The sequence below is a fragment of the Eurytemora carolleeae genome, unplaced genomic scaffold, assembly GCF_000591075.1.
Source record: "Eurytemora carolleeae unplaced genomic scaffold, Eaff_2.0 scaffold1036, whole genome shotgun sequence".
Taxonomy (NCBI): Eukaryota; Metazoa; Arthropoda; class Copepoda; order Calanoida; family Temoridae; genus Eurytemora; species Eurytemora carolleeae.
In genome coordinates this window covers 110,141-125,458 of record NW_019396948.1, presented here as the reverse complement: position 1 = coordinate 125,458, position 15,318 = coordinate 110,141, and the positions used below count along the sequence as shown (strand labels likewise).

Sequence of the window (15,318 nt, the reverse complement as noted above, 5' to 3'; positions counted from 1 at the left end):
AAGGCAAAAATTAAAAGGCTAGGAAACAAAATGAAGAAAATTATGTTAAATTAATAAAGTTATAGATACAAACAAAAAATATATATAAAACCAAATGCGATCGAAAATCAAAATTTACGAAAATTAGATTAGCTTTTGGACTAATTTTGGACTAATTTTCTGTAACAACTGTTAACTTCTAGTGCATGCCATTCAAGTCTTTTATTTTCGAGGGTAAAATACCATAGATATATTTACAATAAAAATAGTTAAGATTCTTAAATTGTTTTTTTTTCTTCAGAAAAATGAAGTTCTTAGTTTTATTTTTGAGCATTGAAGCTGTACTAACGGGGGCTGATGAGGTTCCTATATCATCCTATAGCAATCCAGGTTTATAATAATCATTAAAATATATTTAAAACATTATTGGCGAACAATTTAGAAGTAGTTTTTATAAGCCAATATTATAACAGATAATTATCGCTATTTGTTGATTTAGGCCAGTAAAATTTTTAGTTAGATTTTTCCCGGGCAAATTTTTTTCAATGTTACCGTCTCTAAATCGTCTTTTAAGTTATGTGAGTTTCCACATAAAAATTGGGCCGGATCGGTTCAGCCGTTTTGACTTTTATTAAATACAGACAAACAAATAGACACTTTTCATTTTTGTAGATTTGTTACTTTTTTTTATTTATATAATTAATTTTATTAATATTATCAATTTTATTGGTCGGGTTGATTTATATATTTATTTTCATTGGTCACTTTATCGTTGATTTATTGTAGTCATCTTATTTTATTATTTTTTTAATTTTATTTTATCTTCTTTTCAAAATCTACTTTGTTTTAAATACTCTGAAAACAATCTCGAATATAGTTCGTATCTTTACAAAGACGTACACAACCTATAAACATATATTGTTGCTTATTTGTATAAGTACACGGTTCCCCTAAAAGTATGACAAACGGCTTGAAGATCGTTGAACTCTTTAATTTCTAACAAACAGTAAAAATTAGGCAACCTTCAGCTTTCCATACTCTGTTGTACGACTTTAAAAGCTCAAAGTAGTACACAACACTTTTTGATTCAATTTTCAAGTTCAAAGACGACCTTAGTAGTTTCTACAGTGCCATGCTTTGTGGAGCACCCTGTATTAAATGTACTGTAACGATTGTTAAGGATAAATTTATAACTTTACTTTTTTTCAGTTGGTTCCTCGTACACTGTACCTATAACGAAGAGTAACAGTTATAACGCACCTGTGAGTAAACAAACTGTGTACTCTGTGTCAGCTGACGACCTAGAAAGGTATTTTTATGTCGTCTTTTTTCTTATTCTTAAATGCCTTCTATCTGCCTTGCATTTAAAATTACTTCCTCTTTTTATTAAAAAAATGTAGGTGTTATTCCTATAGTGAACCTACAATGCAAAGATGGCAGTGCCTGATTTACAACGGTACCATTAAAAGCTTTGTCTGATCAAGCATGAATTAGATATTGATGTTTCAGTTTCCTTAAACTGTTCTTTTAGTTGTCCTCCACATTTCACAGTTATGATCAGATTAAGGGTTCAAGGGTACCCTTGTAATTACGGGCATTGCCGTTATTGCACGAAGGGTCACTTGAAATTACACTTACAATCCCTTTTACATATTTATTGTTTAAATATGATCCTTTTACACTGATAGGAATAGGCGCAACTTTAAAATCTCAATTCTTAACTTTCAGAGCTTCATGACACGACAGCATTTACATTTTTTTTTAAAATAGGCATTTGGGAAATTTCGCATAAACCCAGGCATTTTGGAAATTTCCCAGATACCCATGCATTTGGGAAATTTCCAGATACCCAGGCATTTGGGAAATTTCCCAGATACCCTGGCATTTGGGAAATTTCGCATATTCCCAGGCATTTGGGAAATTTCCAGATACCCAGGCATTTGGGAAATTTCCGAAATTCCTATAGGTATTTGAGGGTGGTATATTTTTAAGATTTTGGAAGGTTCTCAAATGACTGAATATTTGGGAAATTTCCCCAAAACCTAGGCATTTGGGAAATTTCCCAGATACCCAGGCATTTGGGAAATTTCCTAGATACCCAGGCATTCGGGAAATTCCCCAAATTTCCCAAATTCCAAAAAAAGCCATGGCCTTAAAACACTTTAAAGTTGGCCCTGTCTCAAATGTTGATTCATAATTCTTGATGCTCTGTAGATTGTTTTCAATAAGGAAACAAAATCTGATAAAAGCTCTGGAGGGAGTGACAGTAATTATCAAAAATGTCAAATGCCTACAGATATTTGAGGGTGGTATATTTTTAAGATTTTGGAAATTTCTCAAATGTCTGGGAATTGGTGAATTCCACAAATGCCTGGGTATCTTGGACCGTCATTTGAGAAATTTCCAAAATCTTAAAAATATACCATGGCTTTTTTTAAATTTGTCAAATACATTTTTGTACCCCTAATGTTTCTAAAAATTAGTTGTTGAGCAGTAAAGAAATTCGATTTTTAAAAGTATAGTTTATAAATTATTCATATTTTTATTGTTTTTATCTTTTGCGTTTAGCTATTGTGATTATATAAAAAATAAACTATTACGTTTAGTTCTATGATAGCTTATCTTTTCAATAATTTGAAATATGCGAATTGGTGAAAGTAATAAAAATTTATCAATTTTCTCACATAACTGTTTTTACTGCAATTTAGTGGTAAAATCAATCTTTTTAAATTAGCAAGGAAACTTCAACCCAAAAATGACAATCAAGTTAATATATTCGTTGAATTTGTATCATGTGTTTTCGTCCAAACCTCTACGTTTATATTTACTGAAGAATATTATCCCTCCCCTAAGGTTTTCTAAATTCACAAATATCATGCTGTTTACATTTTCTGATACAAGGTTTTCTAAATTTGGATTTTAAGTTAAATGCTAAACCTAAAGGAAATAACCCTCCATGATCGATTAACATTGGTACTCTTCAAACCTTTATTTGGTCAATAGTGTGGCACTGGTAGCATACGTTTACAAGTCTCTTTTACTAAGAAACCACATTTGAAAATCAATTTTAAAAGAGAAACACATGGGTATCTAATGTATTTTTGATGCTGAAAAGTTTTATAATTACCGATGTGAAAGATTATACAATACACTTTAGTTTAGTAAGTTCTTAAATTTGTTAATTCCAGGGAATAAAAATAAAGGGAAAGGAAATGGCGCTGGTCTGGTATGACAAAGCCAGTCGCACTGCTTTACAGACGAGTTCGGTATTACACACGCACACTCTTTTGTACAGACACACAACGTGACTTCAGTCAAGGAAATTGCAGATTATTGTCGTTAATTATTAAGCTTCAATAACGAGTAGTTTATTGTAAACTTTAATCAAATTATATTCTTTGCATGAAAATTTGGCTTTATAGTGTTGATTTAAATGTATGAATATTATATTAAATATATATTAAACTTATTTTTATGTAAACAATTAACAATAAAAAATGTACTCTCCTAGACTGTAAAAATACCGAGATTTTTATGTACTGTATATACCTACAGTACACAACTTCATTTCGATATTACTTACACACTCTCTTTTGGTACAGACACACATACATGACGTTTCCGCCCCCTGGTTAATTCACTGAGATCAACACGTTTTTTGTGGATAATATTAATCTTGAACACTTGATCTCAACATCAAATGCGTTCACCCTTTTAAAGGGAGTGACCAGCTATGTAAGGTAGTTGAACTGAGTATGCAGTATTGTGGAAAACTTCTTTCGGATTCATTTGAGACATATTAAACTTTTTAAAGATCTATAAATCCTGAGTTTGAGCACAAATTCGAGGTTCAAAACTCCCTTTAAAGTCGAGAATTGATGCTTTGTCTCTCAATTCAAGTTATCCCTGCAGGGTACGACTACTACAAGATTTCAAAGAGGAATTTAATTACTCTGTAGATCTTCATAAGATGGAGATTAATTCTTGATCCTGAGATTCACAACACAAAATTTCTGACTTCTTATTTAGATCATCTGACGTGGCTGCTTCTGCATCAGCTGATACCGACGCTGTGTCGCCTGTGTACAGTTCCTCCAGTTCTACAGTACAAGTGTACAGTGCTGAGAGCCGGGGGTCTCCTGTGTACGCAAATCCTTCTTCGTCCTTCTTAACCTCCAGTTCTAGGTAAGCAAAAATCACAGATAAGAAATACAGAGATCTATTAAAGGGTAGAAAATGCGATATTTTCCACAACGGGTTCATTGTGTACAACTGGAGTACACGACCAATAAACAGACGTCTGTATTCAGGGATATTCAAGGATCCTTTATATGAAGGATCATACATATTCTGAGAATCGGGTTGCCATATATAGTCTGTATATGTACGGTACTGCTTGCTTTAGAAGGGAGGGGGTGCAGAGGCGCCATGAGCCATGCAAAAAAATGACATATCCAAGCCTCCAAATTCACTAAAAACTTTTTTTTCGAAAAATCTCAACATGATAAAATAAACAATTTGTAATAAAAAGCCTATTTTAATTGATTTTAAAGGTTTTATTTTTGTTTTTATAAATTTCACAAATTCTGCAAATCTGGAGACTTGGAGGTCATTTTTGCGAAGCTAATGGCGCATCTCCACCCCCAGTTTTATAGTCTGTATGGTACTTGAAATGAAACCGGAGTTTACAGCTTATGGAACATGTTTTCTAAGGATCATAAATGTCCTAAGGATCATACATGTATCCTAAGGATCATAAATGTCCTAAGGATCTTACATGTATCCTAAGGATCAAACATATCCCAAGGATCTTAATTGTATCCTAAGGATCATACATACATATTCTAAAGCTTATATATGTATGCGGATCACTGGTATCTTAAGTATACTAAATGTATTTTAATGATCGCTCATGCATTCAAAGGATCATTCGCATCCTAAGGTGCTCATTTCTCAAATAGATAATAGAATATAGAATAGAAAGATACAATCTTAAATCCTAAAAGGTTAAGCTTGCATTGAGCTAATATGACAATAAGGTAATTCAAGTTGAGCCCAATAGATATAATAATATACCTGAATTAGATATAATAATATACCTTAATTTTTTGTTGCTCCCCCTTTCAACAGTGTAAAATATTTAACCTGAACTATTCACAAGCTTTTATTGCTATTGCATTTTTACGTTAAATATGCAAAATACAGTTTATTTTGCACAGTTTATTCTGCACAGTTTATTCTGCATAGTTTATTCTGCACAGTTTATTCTTCACAGTTTATTCTGCACACTTTATTCTGCACTGTTTATTCTGCACAGTATATTCTGCATGAGTTTATTTTGCACAGTTTATTCTGCACTGTTTATTCTGCACACTTTATTCTGCACAGTTTATTCTGCACTATTTATTCTGCCCTGTTAATTCTGCACAGTTCATTCTGCACAGTTTATTTTGCACAGTTTATTTTGCACACTTTATTCTGCACAGTTTATTCTGCACAGTTTATTCTGCAGAGTTTATTCTGCACAGTGTGTTCTGCACAGTTTATTCTGCACAGTTTATTCTGCATAGTTTATTCTGCACAGTTCATTCTGCACAGTTTATTTTGCACACTTTATTCTGCATAGTTTATTCTGCACAGTGTATTCTGCACACTTTATTCTGCACTGTTAATTCTGCACAGTGTATTTTGCACAGTATATTCTGCACAGTATTTTCTGCATTGTTAATTCTGCACAGTTTATTCTGCACAGTTTATTCTGCACAGTTTATTCTGCACAGTGTATTTTGCACAGTATATTCTGCACAGTATTTTCTGCATTGTTAATTCTGCACAGTTTATTCTGCACAGTTTATTCTGCACAGTTTATTCTGCACAGTTTATTCTGCAGAGATTGGCCCAAGGGTTACAAATGATACGGTTGTTATTATGATTAAAAAACGTGCGGAAATTATTTGCAGAATAAACAGGGAAAGTGGTTTATTTAACCCTGGGCATTTCTTAAACAAATTTCACCAATGATAAATATTTCTTAGCTTATGTTGCACATTGGACATGATTTTTATTTTACTTTTAACTTTCACCTTTTTTGATTTGCCATTTTTCTAAAATTTCAAATGTATTCTAAAGTTTGGTTTAGGATTTTTTTTTGATTTTGTAAAATTTGTAAATATTTTTTTTTTCTTGTGGTTTTCCTGGTCTTACCAATTTTTAACTTTTTTCTTCTTTTAGAGAGTTCTCTGTTTTTTCTTTATTTTAGTTTTAATTATTTAAGTTGATTTATGAAATAAAGGACTGATAACAGCATTCTAGTAGAACTGTCACTCACAAATCAAATATTTAGAAAATATTTTCCAATTAAAAAATCCGTAAATCCAGTTTAACGTAAAATCTTTTGCATTTAAAACCTGGACTATTTTTATTATGACTCGCTGCAGATATACAATCTAAATGCAAGAAGTGTACAGGACAAGTTTAAAGGGACTGTAAGCGTAATTTTAAGTGACCCTTCATACAAAGATGGCAATGCCCGATTTACAACGGTACCCTGTAGAGCTTTTTCTGATCAAGTATGTATAAGATGTATAAGTGTCAATATAACAACGGTATATTCCACATTTTTGACCAGACTACGTTTTTAGGGTACCGTTGTGAATCGGGTATTGTCATTTTCGCATGGAGGGTCAGAATTGAAATTACTCTGACAGTCCTTTTAAAGATAAAATCAGCAGAAAGATAATTGGCTATATAAACTTCTAGATGCATACACTTCACGTTTTATTTCTTCTTTCACATAGTCACTTTGCATTTTATTCATTCACACTTTGAGATAAGCGTGCACAAGAAGGGGGGGGGCAGAGAGGACTTCCCCACTCCTTCTTCTTATAAGTTAGCCAATTCTCGATAAAACGACCAACATTTTGTGTCGATGTATGAAAGTTAGTCAAATTATTTTGTCTTTTTTACAAAATTTAAAGAGAAAAGTCTTAAAATTTTAAGGTTCACATAGATCAGACTTTTGAAAACTTACATCAATTTTCTGGACTTGGTTTACTTTACAGTGTCCCAATATCGTTCCCTGTGATCTACCTCCCTAATTCGTTTTACTTTTTCTATCCCTTGATATTTTAGAACTATTGAACAATTGTTTTTGCATTAGATTAAAAGATGTAATTGGCAAAATTATCATAGATTTTTTGCGTGACAGCTTGCAATCCTTGGACCAATGTGGATTATATACGTTGATTTTTTATTCGTTACATATTTCAGTAAATCTCCGTCCTCCTTCTCTAAAACTCTTACCTCCTCCTACAGTGCTACTAATGGAAAGTCCTCTAAATCCTCCCCCAGCTCCTCTCTGTCCTCAACCTACAAGACCCCAGGGACGGTGGCCTCTATCTCGTATAACGGATCCCCTGCAACAGCTGACTACGCCCCAGAGAAAAAATCCGCGAAACTTGAAAATGAAATCGAATCAGCTGACACGGCAGAACAGAGAAGTGATGTCGCACCAACTTATCAGGTTAAATCTTCTTATATTCAAGGTATTGGCACTAAAAAAGTCCTATGGAAAAAAAGTTATGAAAATGTGTACTGCAAATTATTAAAGGAAAAAAAATTCATGAATTTTTATCCAAAAATTAGAAATAAGTATGACTTTATTTCTCATTACTTTTTTTTAAAGGACTAGAGTAAATTTCGGACTTTTTTTCAAATGAGAACCACAATTGAAAACAACTAATTTTTTCTCTTTTAAAGGTTCAATAGGTACCGCTATGAATCTTAGCAACATTTTTTATCTATGAATTTCTATATTAGGCACCAGCTGTAGAACAGACCTATGCTGCTCCTGCCTCTACTGGAAACCTTTACTACTACTACTACCCCGTTGTACCAGAGACTCAACTAAGTAAGTGTACTGCAACAAAGTAAGTGTACTGTTGTTAAGTGAGTGAACTGTTGCTAAGTAAGTGTACTGTTGCTAAGTAAGTGTACTGTTGCTAAGTAAGTGTACTGCACCTAAGTAAATGCCCTGCAGCTACGTAAGTGTACTGTTGCTAAGTAAGTGTACTGTTGCTAAGTAAGTGTACTGCAGTTAAGTAAGTGTTCATTTGCTAAGTAAGTGTACTGTTGCTTTTAAGTGTACTGTTGCTTTTAAGTGTACTGTTGCTAAGTAAGTGTACTGCAGCTAAGTAAGTGTACTGTTGCTATGTAAGTGTACTGAAGCTAAGTAAGTGTACTGTTGCTAAGTAAGCGTACTGTGGCTAAGTAAGTGTACTGCAGCTAAGTAAGTGTACTGCAGCTAAGAAAGTGTACTGTTGCTCATCAGCTTTTTATAAAATTTAGAATATTCAAAGCGGCGTTAATCGTTATTAACTAATCTAGTATCACAAAGTTCAAAAATATGTTTCAAAAAGAAAATATTTATCCCGAAATTTTTTCCATCTTTGAAATTTGAATTATGCAGAGATTTTCCGGCCAGCAGAACCTGATCTTTTTAAGATTGAAACTATTTATTTTTCTTCCAGTTGAACGAGATGATAATGAACTGGATCCTCTTGTCATTATTCTAATCCCTATCACCATCATCATTGGCTTCCTCGCTATCCTCTCTATCATCAGTAAGTTTATCATATCATTAGTTTTGATGTTACTGTGAGATTTATAAAACTGTGTAATATTAAAACGCCAGGCCAGTTAAGTAATCTTTTTGTGTTTTGCTTATTAAATGAAATGAGTCTGTCTGTGAACACTGCACAATTGCAATTTATTTGATTTCGAAAACCAGAACTTGTGTGCCAACCTCAAAATAAATGTTCTCCGCTTTTCTGATAATAAATGTCGTCTATCTTCAAGCAAAAAAATAAAATTTAAAATTTAAAATAAATGTTGTCCATCGTGAAATAAATGTTGTCCATCTTGAAATAAATGTTGTCCATCTTGTAATAAATGTTCTCCATCTTGAAATAAATGTTGTCCATCTTGAAATAAATGTTAAATGTTGTTCATCTTGAAATATATGTTGTCCATCTTGAAATAAATGTTGTCCATATTTAAATAAATGTTGTCCATCTTGAAATAAATGTTGTCCATCTCGAAATAAATGTTGTCCTTCTTGAAATAAATGTTGTTTATCTTGAAATAAATGTTGTCCATCTTGAAATAATTGTTGTCCATCTTAAAATAAATGTTGTCCATCGTGAAATAAATGTTGTCCATCTTGAAATAAATATTGTCCTTCGTGAAATAAATGTTGTCCATCTTGAAATGAATGTGGTCCATCTTGAAATAAATGTTGTTCATCTTGAAATAAATGTTGCCATCTTGAAACAAATGTTGTCCATCATGAAATAAATGTTGCCTATCACTTATAAATAAATGTTGTCCATCTTGAAATAAATGTTGTCCATCTTGAAATAAATGTTGTCCATCTTGAAATAAATGTTGTCCATCTTTAAATAAATATTGCCCATATTTAAATAAATGTTGTCCATCTTGAAAACAATGTTGTGCATCTTGAAAAAAATGTTGTGCATCTTGAAATAAATGTTGTCCATCTTATGAATAAATGTTGTCCATCTTATAAATAAAGGTTTTCCATGTTATAGATGTTGTCCATCTTATAAATAAATGTTTTCTATGTTATAGATGTTGTTTTTGTCAATGGAAGATCGTTTACTGGTCGACAGAGTACAGAATCACCGTTCGGATCCTTCACAAATCTTCAGGTATAGACTTACAGCGAGATTTTAGGTACTTTCCTAAAGGCATTTCCCCAAGCGGTAATTTCCCAAGTAGCAACTTCATAAATGTCCAATTTCCCAAATTTGTCCTAACCGCAGACCTAGGCCCCATTGCTGGCCTGTTCTTGCCGCAGCGCTCGGTCCCTAGCCCATACTAGCCACAACGTTCGGCCCCACTTGCAGCCTGCTGCGCCTCAGAACGCCTAACCTAACCATTAGGAAGTTGCCGCTTCGTAAATTGCACATTTGAGAACACCTACAGTGAGACCCATTAAACACTGTAGAATAGGAAGACGACACCAAGCAATCTTATATATATTTGATTTTTAAAATTAAAATTTTTAAGTATTACACTGCACACTGCACAGGGCACAATTGATGTCTTCCATGTTTATTGACATTTAAAAATCGTAACTTGAGTCCAACCGTTGTCTTGCTTTTCCAGAGTTTGCTTGGTTCTACTGTAAATATATAATATTTATGTTATCTAAAAAGTAAATGATCAATTGCCTTAAAATTTTCAAATTATACATCTGTGTAACCTTATGATGTAAACTTTTGATATTTAAAACTTTTACTATTTGATTCATTCATAGTTTTCTAGTTTTACATCAATTTTCTATAGGGTAGGGTGAGGTAGGGTAGGATAGGGATAAATTATTATAAATATTTGATTTAGGGTGAGGTGGATAATTGTAATAAATATTTGATTTAGGGCGAGGTGGATAATTTTATTAAATATTTCATTTAGGGTGAGGTGGATAATTTCAATGGATATTTGATTTAGGGTGAGGTGGATAATTGTAATAAATATTTGATTTAGGGTGAGGTGGATAATTTTATTAAACATTTGATTTAGGGTGAGGTGGATAATTTTATTAAATATTTGATTTAGGGTGAGGTGGATAATTTTATTGAACATTTGGTTTAGGGTGAGGTGGATAATTGTAATAAATATTTGATTTAGGGTGAGGTGGATAATTGTAATAAATATTTAATTTAGGGTGAGGTGGATAATTGTAATAAATATTTGATTTAGGGTGAGGTGGATAATTCTAATGAATATTTGATTTATGATGATTATTTTTATAAATATTTCATGTAGGGTGAGGTGGATAATCTACTGTTGAAATACTACGAAGTTCTAGAGAGTGAAGAGTGCATGGACAGGTAGGAAAAAGCATACGGTAATCCCCAAAATTTAGTGTAAAACAAACTACATTTTTACCTACGGTGGATGAGACTCAACTACCATATGATAATTGACTTTATTCTCTATCAAATAAACTGCTAAAGCAAACCAGTAGCCACGACTTTTGCATTGTTAAGTTAATCTCTTTTTTAATCAGTAATCCGTTTCTAACTAAATCCTCTGATAAACTCAACTTTGTATTTGTATAACTTATTTATTTTGATTCAGGGTTATTTGATTTATATTTTTTTTATTATACCCATTTTCATCTTTTTTTAAATAATCTTTTTTGTTTGTTTTTTTTCTTGTGGTTTTTTTTTTAATCGATTTTGATGGTTATTATATCGTTAGAATTGACGAGGGTCAACCCAGTCCGAAATATATTTTCAATAAAATGTGGATCTAATATCTACTTTTTTTACTCTACAGAGGTTTGGTCCATCACCATCACCGAATTTTCTGATTTTGTATTCAATTATTTCTTTATATTCTGAAAAAAAAGTCTAGAAAAAATATTTTTTCCTTCCAATTTATAGATTTTAAATCATTTCCAGGGTTGTCTGTGAGTTAGGAACAAAGGCTAAAAATCTATCAGGAATAGATTATCTTTTGAGGTCAGTAAAATATCTGTTTCTTCAGTTTTTGTTTGCATACATACCATTCCTTTGTGTGTTGTTGTATCATTTTATAATATGCTAGCTTTAATATGCTCTGGGTACATATAGTTACTTTACATATTTTCCCACAATAATGGCCAATTTCTTAGAGGTTCTACAATAGGTAGAACCATAGTCACACTATGGTTACGCTTTACCAGAGCAGTGTAGATAGATAGATAGGACCTATAGTTGTACCTATGGTAACATGAATAAGAAATTGGTCATAAAAATGAACCCACTCAACTTAGCATCTTTAAACCCAGCTAAGAACATTCCAATGCTTCTTCCGAGTTCCCTCATCTAAATTTGAGGCACATCGGTGAAGGGGTTCCAGAGTTATGATCGGACATACAAACAAACATACAAACAGAGATTATTATTTTCATGCATGTTTTGGACCTGTAAATTTTTTCAATCTCCTGTGCAATCAATGTCAGCTTTACATAACTATTAAGAAACATTTTTCATGCGGAAATCACATTAATGTAATCAACATGAAGAATTCAAATTAAACCCCTGAAGAAAGACAAGAGTTGGCAAGGCTTGAAATGAAATGACCTAGGCCTAAATGCAAGACCACCACTCAGGGTGTTATTATTATTGTCATTGACGTTGTCATCATTGTTGTCATTGTCGTTATCATCCTTTTTGTCTTTTCGTTGTCATCATTGTTCTCATCATTGTTGTCATCATTTTTGTCATTGTTGTTGTCATCATTGTTGTCATTGTCGTTGTCATCATTGTTATCATCATTGTTGTCATCATTTTTGTCATTGTCGTTGTCATCATTGTTGTCATCATTGTTGTCATCATTTTTGTCATTGTCGTTGTCATCATTGTTATCATCATTGTTGTCATTGTCGTTGTCATCATTGTTGTCATCATTGTTGTCATCATTGTTGTCATCATTGTTGTCATCATTGTTGTCATCATTGTTATTATTCTAGGGCATTAGATTGGATTATACCAACAAAACTGTCTTCAAGAATTGAAACCTTTAAGAAGTCTGTGAGCCAGGTAAATCAAGAAATATATATATAAAGGGACTGTAAGCCAGGTAAATCAAGAAATATATATATAAAGGGACTATAAGCATAATTTCTACTGAACTTTAATGCCCGATTCACAACGTTACCCTTGAAATCTTTATCTTATCAATATTGTGGGAGATATTGTCGTTTTCCTAGACTTAAAGGTGTTTATTTCTGATAATTCCTATACGTTTCCTGCCGTGAAAATACACAGGTCACTTTTCTAGGATATATTCTGTAGGATATATTCTGTAGGATATATGAGCATCAATTGAAAATAACAGTTTTTCAATATTCAACCATGGATATCTATTTCATGCAACTGCTCAGACAAGCGTTTAAGGGAACCTTTATGGTTTATGGGAACCTTTATGATTTAAGGGAACCTTTATGGTTTAAGGGAACCTTTATGGTTTAAGGGTACCTTTATGGTTTAAGGGAACCTTTATGGTTTAAGGGAACCTTTATGGTTTAAGGGAACCTTTATGGTTTAAGGGAACCTTTATGGTTTAAGGGAACCTTTATGGTTTATGGGTACCTTTATGTTTAAGGGTATCTTTATGGTTTAAGGGAACCTTTATGGTTTAAGGGTATCTTTATGAATCGGACAATTCTCATCTTTGCATGGAGAGTCATTAGAAAATAAGCTTTCAGTCCCTTTTATTTGACAAAATTTTTTCATTTTTGATTAAACTTTTAAAAATTTGGATTTGGGATAAAAGACAGTAAATTTCCTCAAATATTTTTCATTAATTTTGCTCTGTTCATTTTAATTCATTTTAAATTGTTATATGTGTACTGCTGATGCATGTTACAAAACTGTTAGTAAAACGGCTCTAAAAAGTAGTATCTGGGTAATATGGAAGATTGCGTCCTGCGTAGGTCAAGGGCTTGTTAAAAGTGGTTTGGTGACATTATTGAATACCAAGATGTCAGCGGCCAGAAGAGAAATCACGTTTTATAATTGGTTGCTACATTTCTTAAATATCTTGGGTTAACCAATACTTTCCTTTTTGTAATTTTCCTTCTCCATTTTTGAAACATTTTCAAATTTACGCCTTATACGTCTTTTTTCTATTATTCTGTATTCAATTAATTAACGAGTAATTTATTTTCTTCTTTTTGTCTTTCTTTTATCCACCTTGTCATAACTTAACTGCAAGTGTTCTTTTCTAGTGTACGCCCCCCTTCTAAAGTTTAACCCCTAAATTTTCTTTTACCCGTCTCAAGAACAGTGTAACACTCTTCTGTCCTTCCTACCAATCCCCCCCCCTTCTACTCTACTCTACTCTACTCTACTCTACTCAACTCTACCCTAGTCTACTCTACTCTACTCTTCTCTTCTCTTCTCTTCTCTACTCTACTCTACTCTACTCTACTCTACTCTAAATAATTTTGAGCCATATCGTGCATGAGATATATTTAATGTAAAACAACATATTTAAAGGACAGCTATGCAGTTTGAGAACTAGCTGGAAAGTACAAAATTTGATCTATTTTTATTTCAGGGCTATGAAGTTCATGAGTGCAAGAAGTACGCCTGTGACAGCCGACCATTGATCGATCTAACCCGACGCAAGTAATCCGCAAATCAGAGCGCGCGTGTACACAAGAAATGCCGCAATTCGATACCCCGCCTGTGTCAAGTGAAAACACCACGTGCAGTTCCCACGCAAAATGGAATTTGCCTCAAACTGGGAAACTTTGGATTGTGAAACTAAACTAAAAGCCATTGTTAAACATATTTTCACATTTTATTTCATGTTGAGATTTTTAAATTCCTGAGGAAAAGAAAAGAAAGTTTCATAATATTACATTACGTGTCCAAATACTTTAAATATTCGGAATTCAATTACTGTCACTTCAACAATTTGGCTTCATTCTTGTCAATTGATTTGTTTTGAAATATTGCTCAATTTATAAAGACCCATAAAACTGTGGAATAGGAAGACGACTGTTAGACTCAAATGTTGATTTTAGGTAACCAAATGTAATGTACAGACTACAGACCCAATAATTAGTTGCAGCTACCGTTAAAACTATATTTTATAAAAACATTAAATACACTTAAAATTGCTTAAGTCCCGTCTTCCTATTCCACAGTTTTATGGGTCCCACTGTCTTACGATAAAAAATATCAACCAAAATGTCAACCCTTGAATCTCAACCAGGAAACCGTGGTCCTAAACATACTGAAATATCCAACAATTTTAGGAAAGTTTAAGTTGGGGGGTAAAATAAGAAAGTCTGATTTTCCTTTTATTGATAATTGATATCACTGTAATCTTGTAAAATTGTACATACTTGAATTTTAAATATGGAAACCTTCAAAATCATTCCAAAATATGGTTTGTTTCTAAAAAAGATAAAAACCTTCAAAACCGTCATCCAAAGTTTCTTGAATCATTTTAATTTAATTAAATCTATTCTTTGGCAAAATGATTTAAGTTTTTTTAAAATGAATCCTATAATCTCCATTTCATCAAAACTAAAACTTATTTTTGAATAAAATTTAAAATAAAGTTTTTAATGTTTGTTTGTTAAATGAATCTCATCAACCTCTATTTATTATACCATGTATTGTAAATACTTAATATATATATACATATATATTTTATAGAAATAAATTGTATTAAAGAATATTATACAAGAAATTATATGTTTAAAGGGACAGTAAGCGTTATTATAAGTGACCCTTTAAGCAAAGATGACAA

At 32.4% G+C, this 15,318-nt stretch overlaps 1 protein-coding gene across 1 annotated transcript; it reads left to right on the top strand.

Annotated features, from left to right (window-relative positions):
• The first annotated feature begins 278 nt into the window (after positions 1-278).
• Positions 279-14,968, top strand: LOC111710411 (A-agglutinin anchorage subunit). Its single transcript, XM_023484492.1, has 11 exons — positions 279-369; positions 1,189-1,288; positions 4,009-4,164; positions 7,249-7,501; positions 7,798-7,888; positions 8,508-8,600; positions 9,628-9,707; positions 10,828-10,892; positions 11,469-11,528; positions 12,521-12,590; positions 14,113-14,968. Exons 1-11 carry the CDS (start codon positions 285-287, stop codon positions 14,185-14,187), a joined length of 1,128 nt encoding a protein of 375 aa, XP_023340260.1. The 5' UTR covers positions 279-284; the 3' UTR covers positions 14,188-14,968.
• Positions 14,969-15,318: the final 350 nt, after the last annotated feature.

Excerpts from the sequence above, each read along its gene's own strand:
- LOC111710411 (XM_023484492.1), top strand. The coding sequence starts at position 285 with ATGAAGTTCTTAGTTTTATTTTTGAGCATTGAAGCTGTACTAACGGGG. Across the intron at positions 370-1,188 it reads ATCATCCTATAGCAATCCAG|TTGGTTCCTCGTACACTGTA; the intron begins GTTTATAATAAT and ends ACTTTTTTTCAG. Across the intron at positions 4,165-7,248 it reads TTCTTAACCTCCAGTTCTAG|TAAATCTCCGTCCTCCTTCT; the intron begins GTAAGCAAAAAT and ends TACATATTTCAG.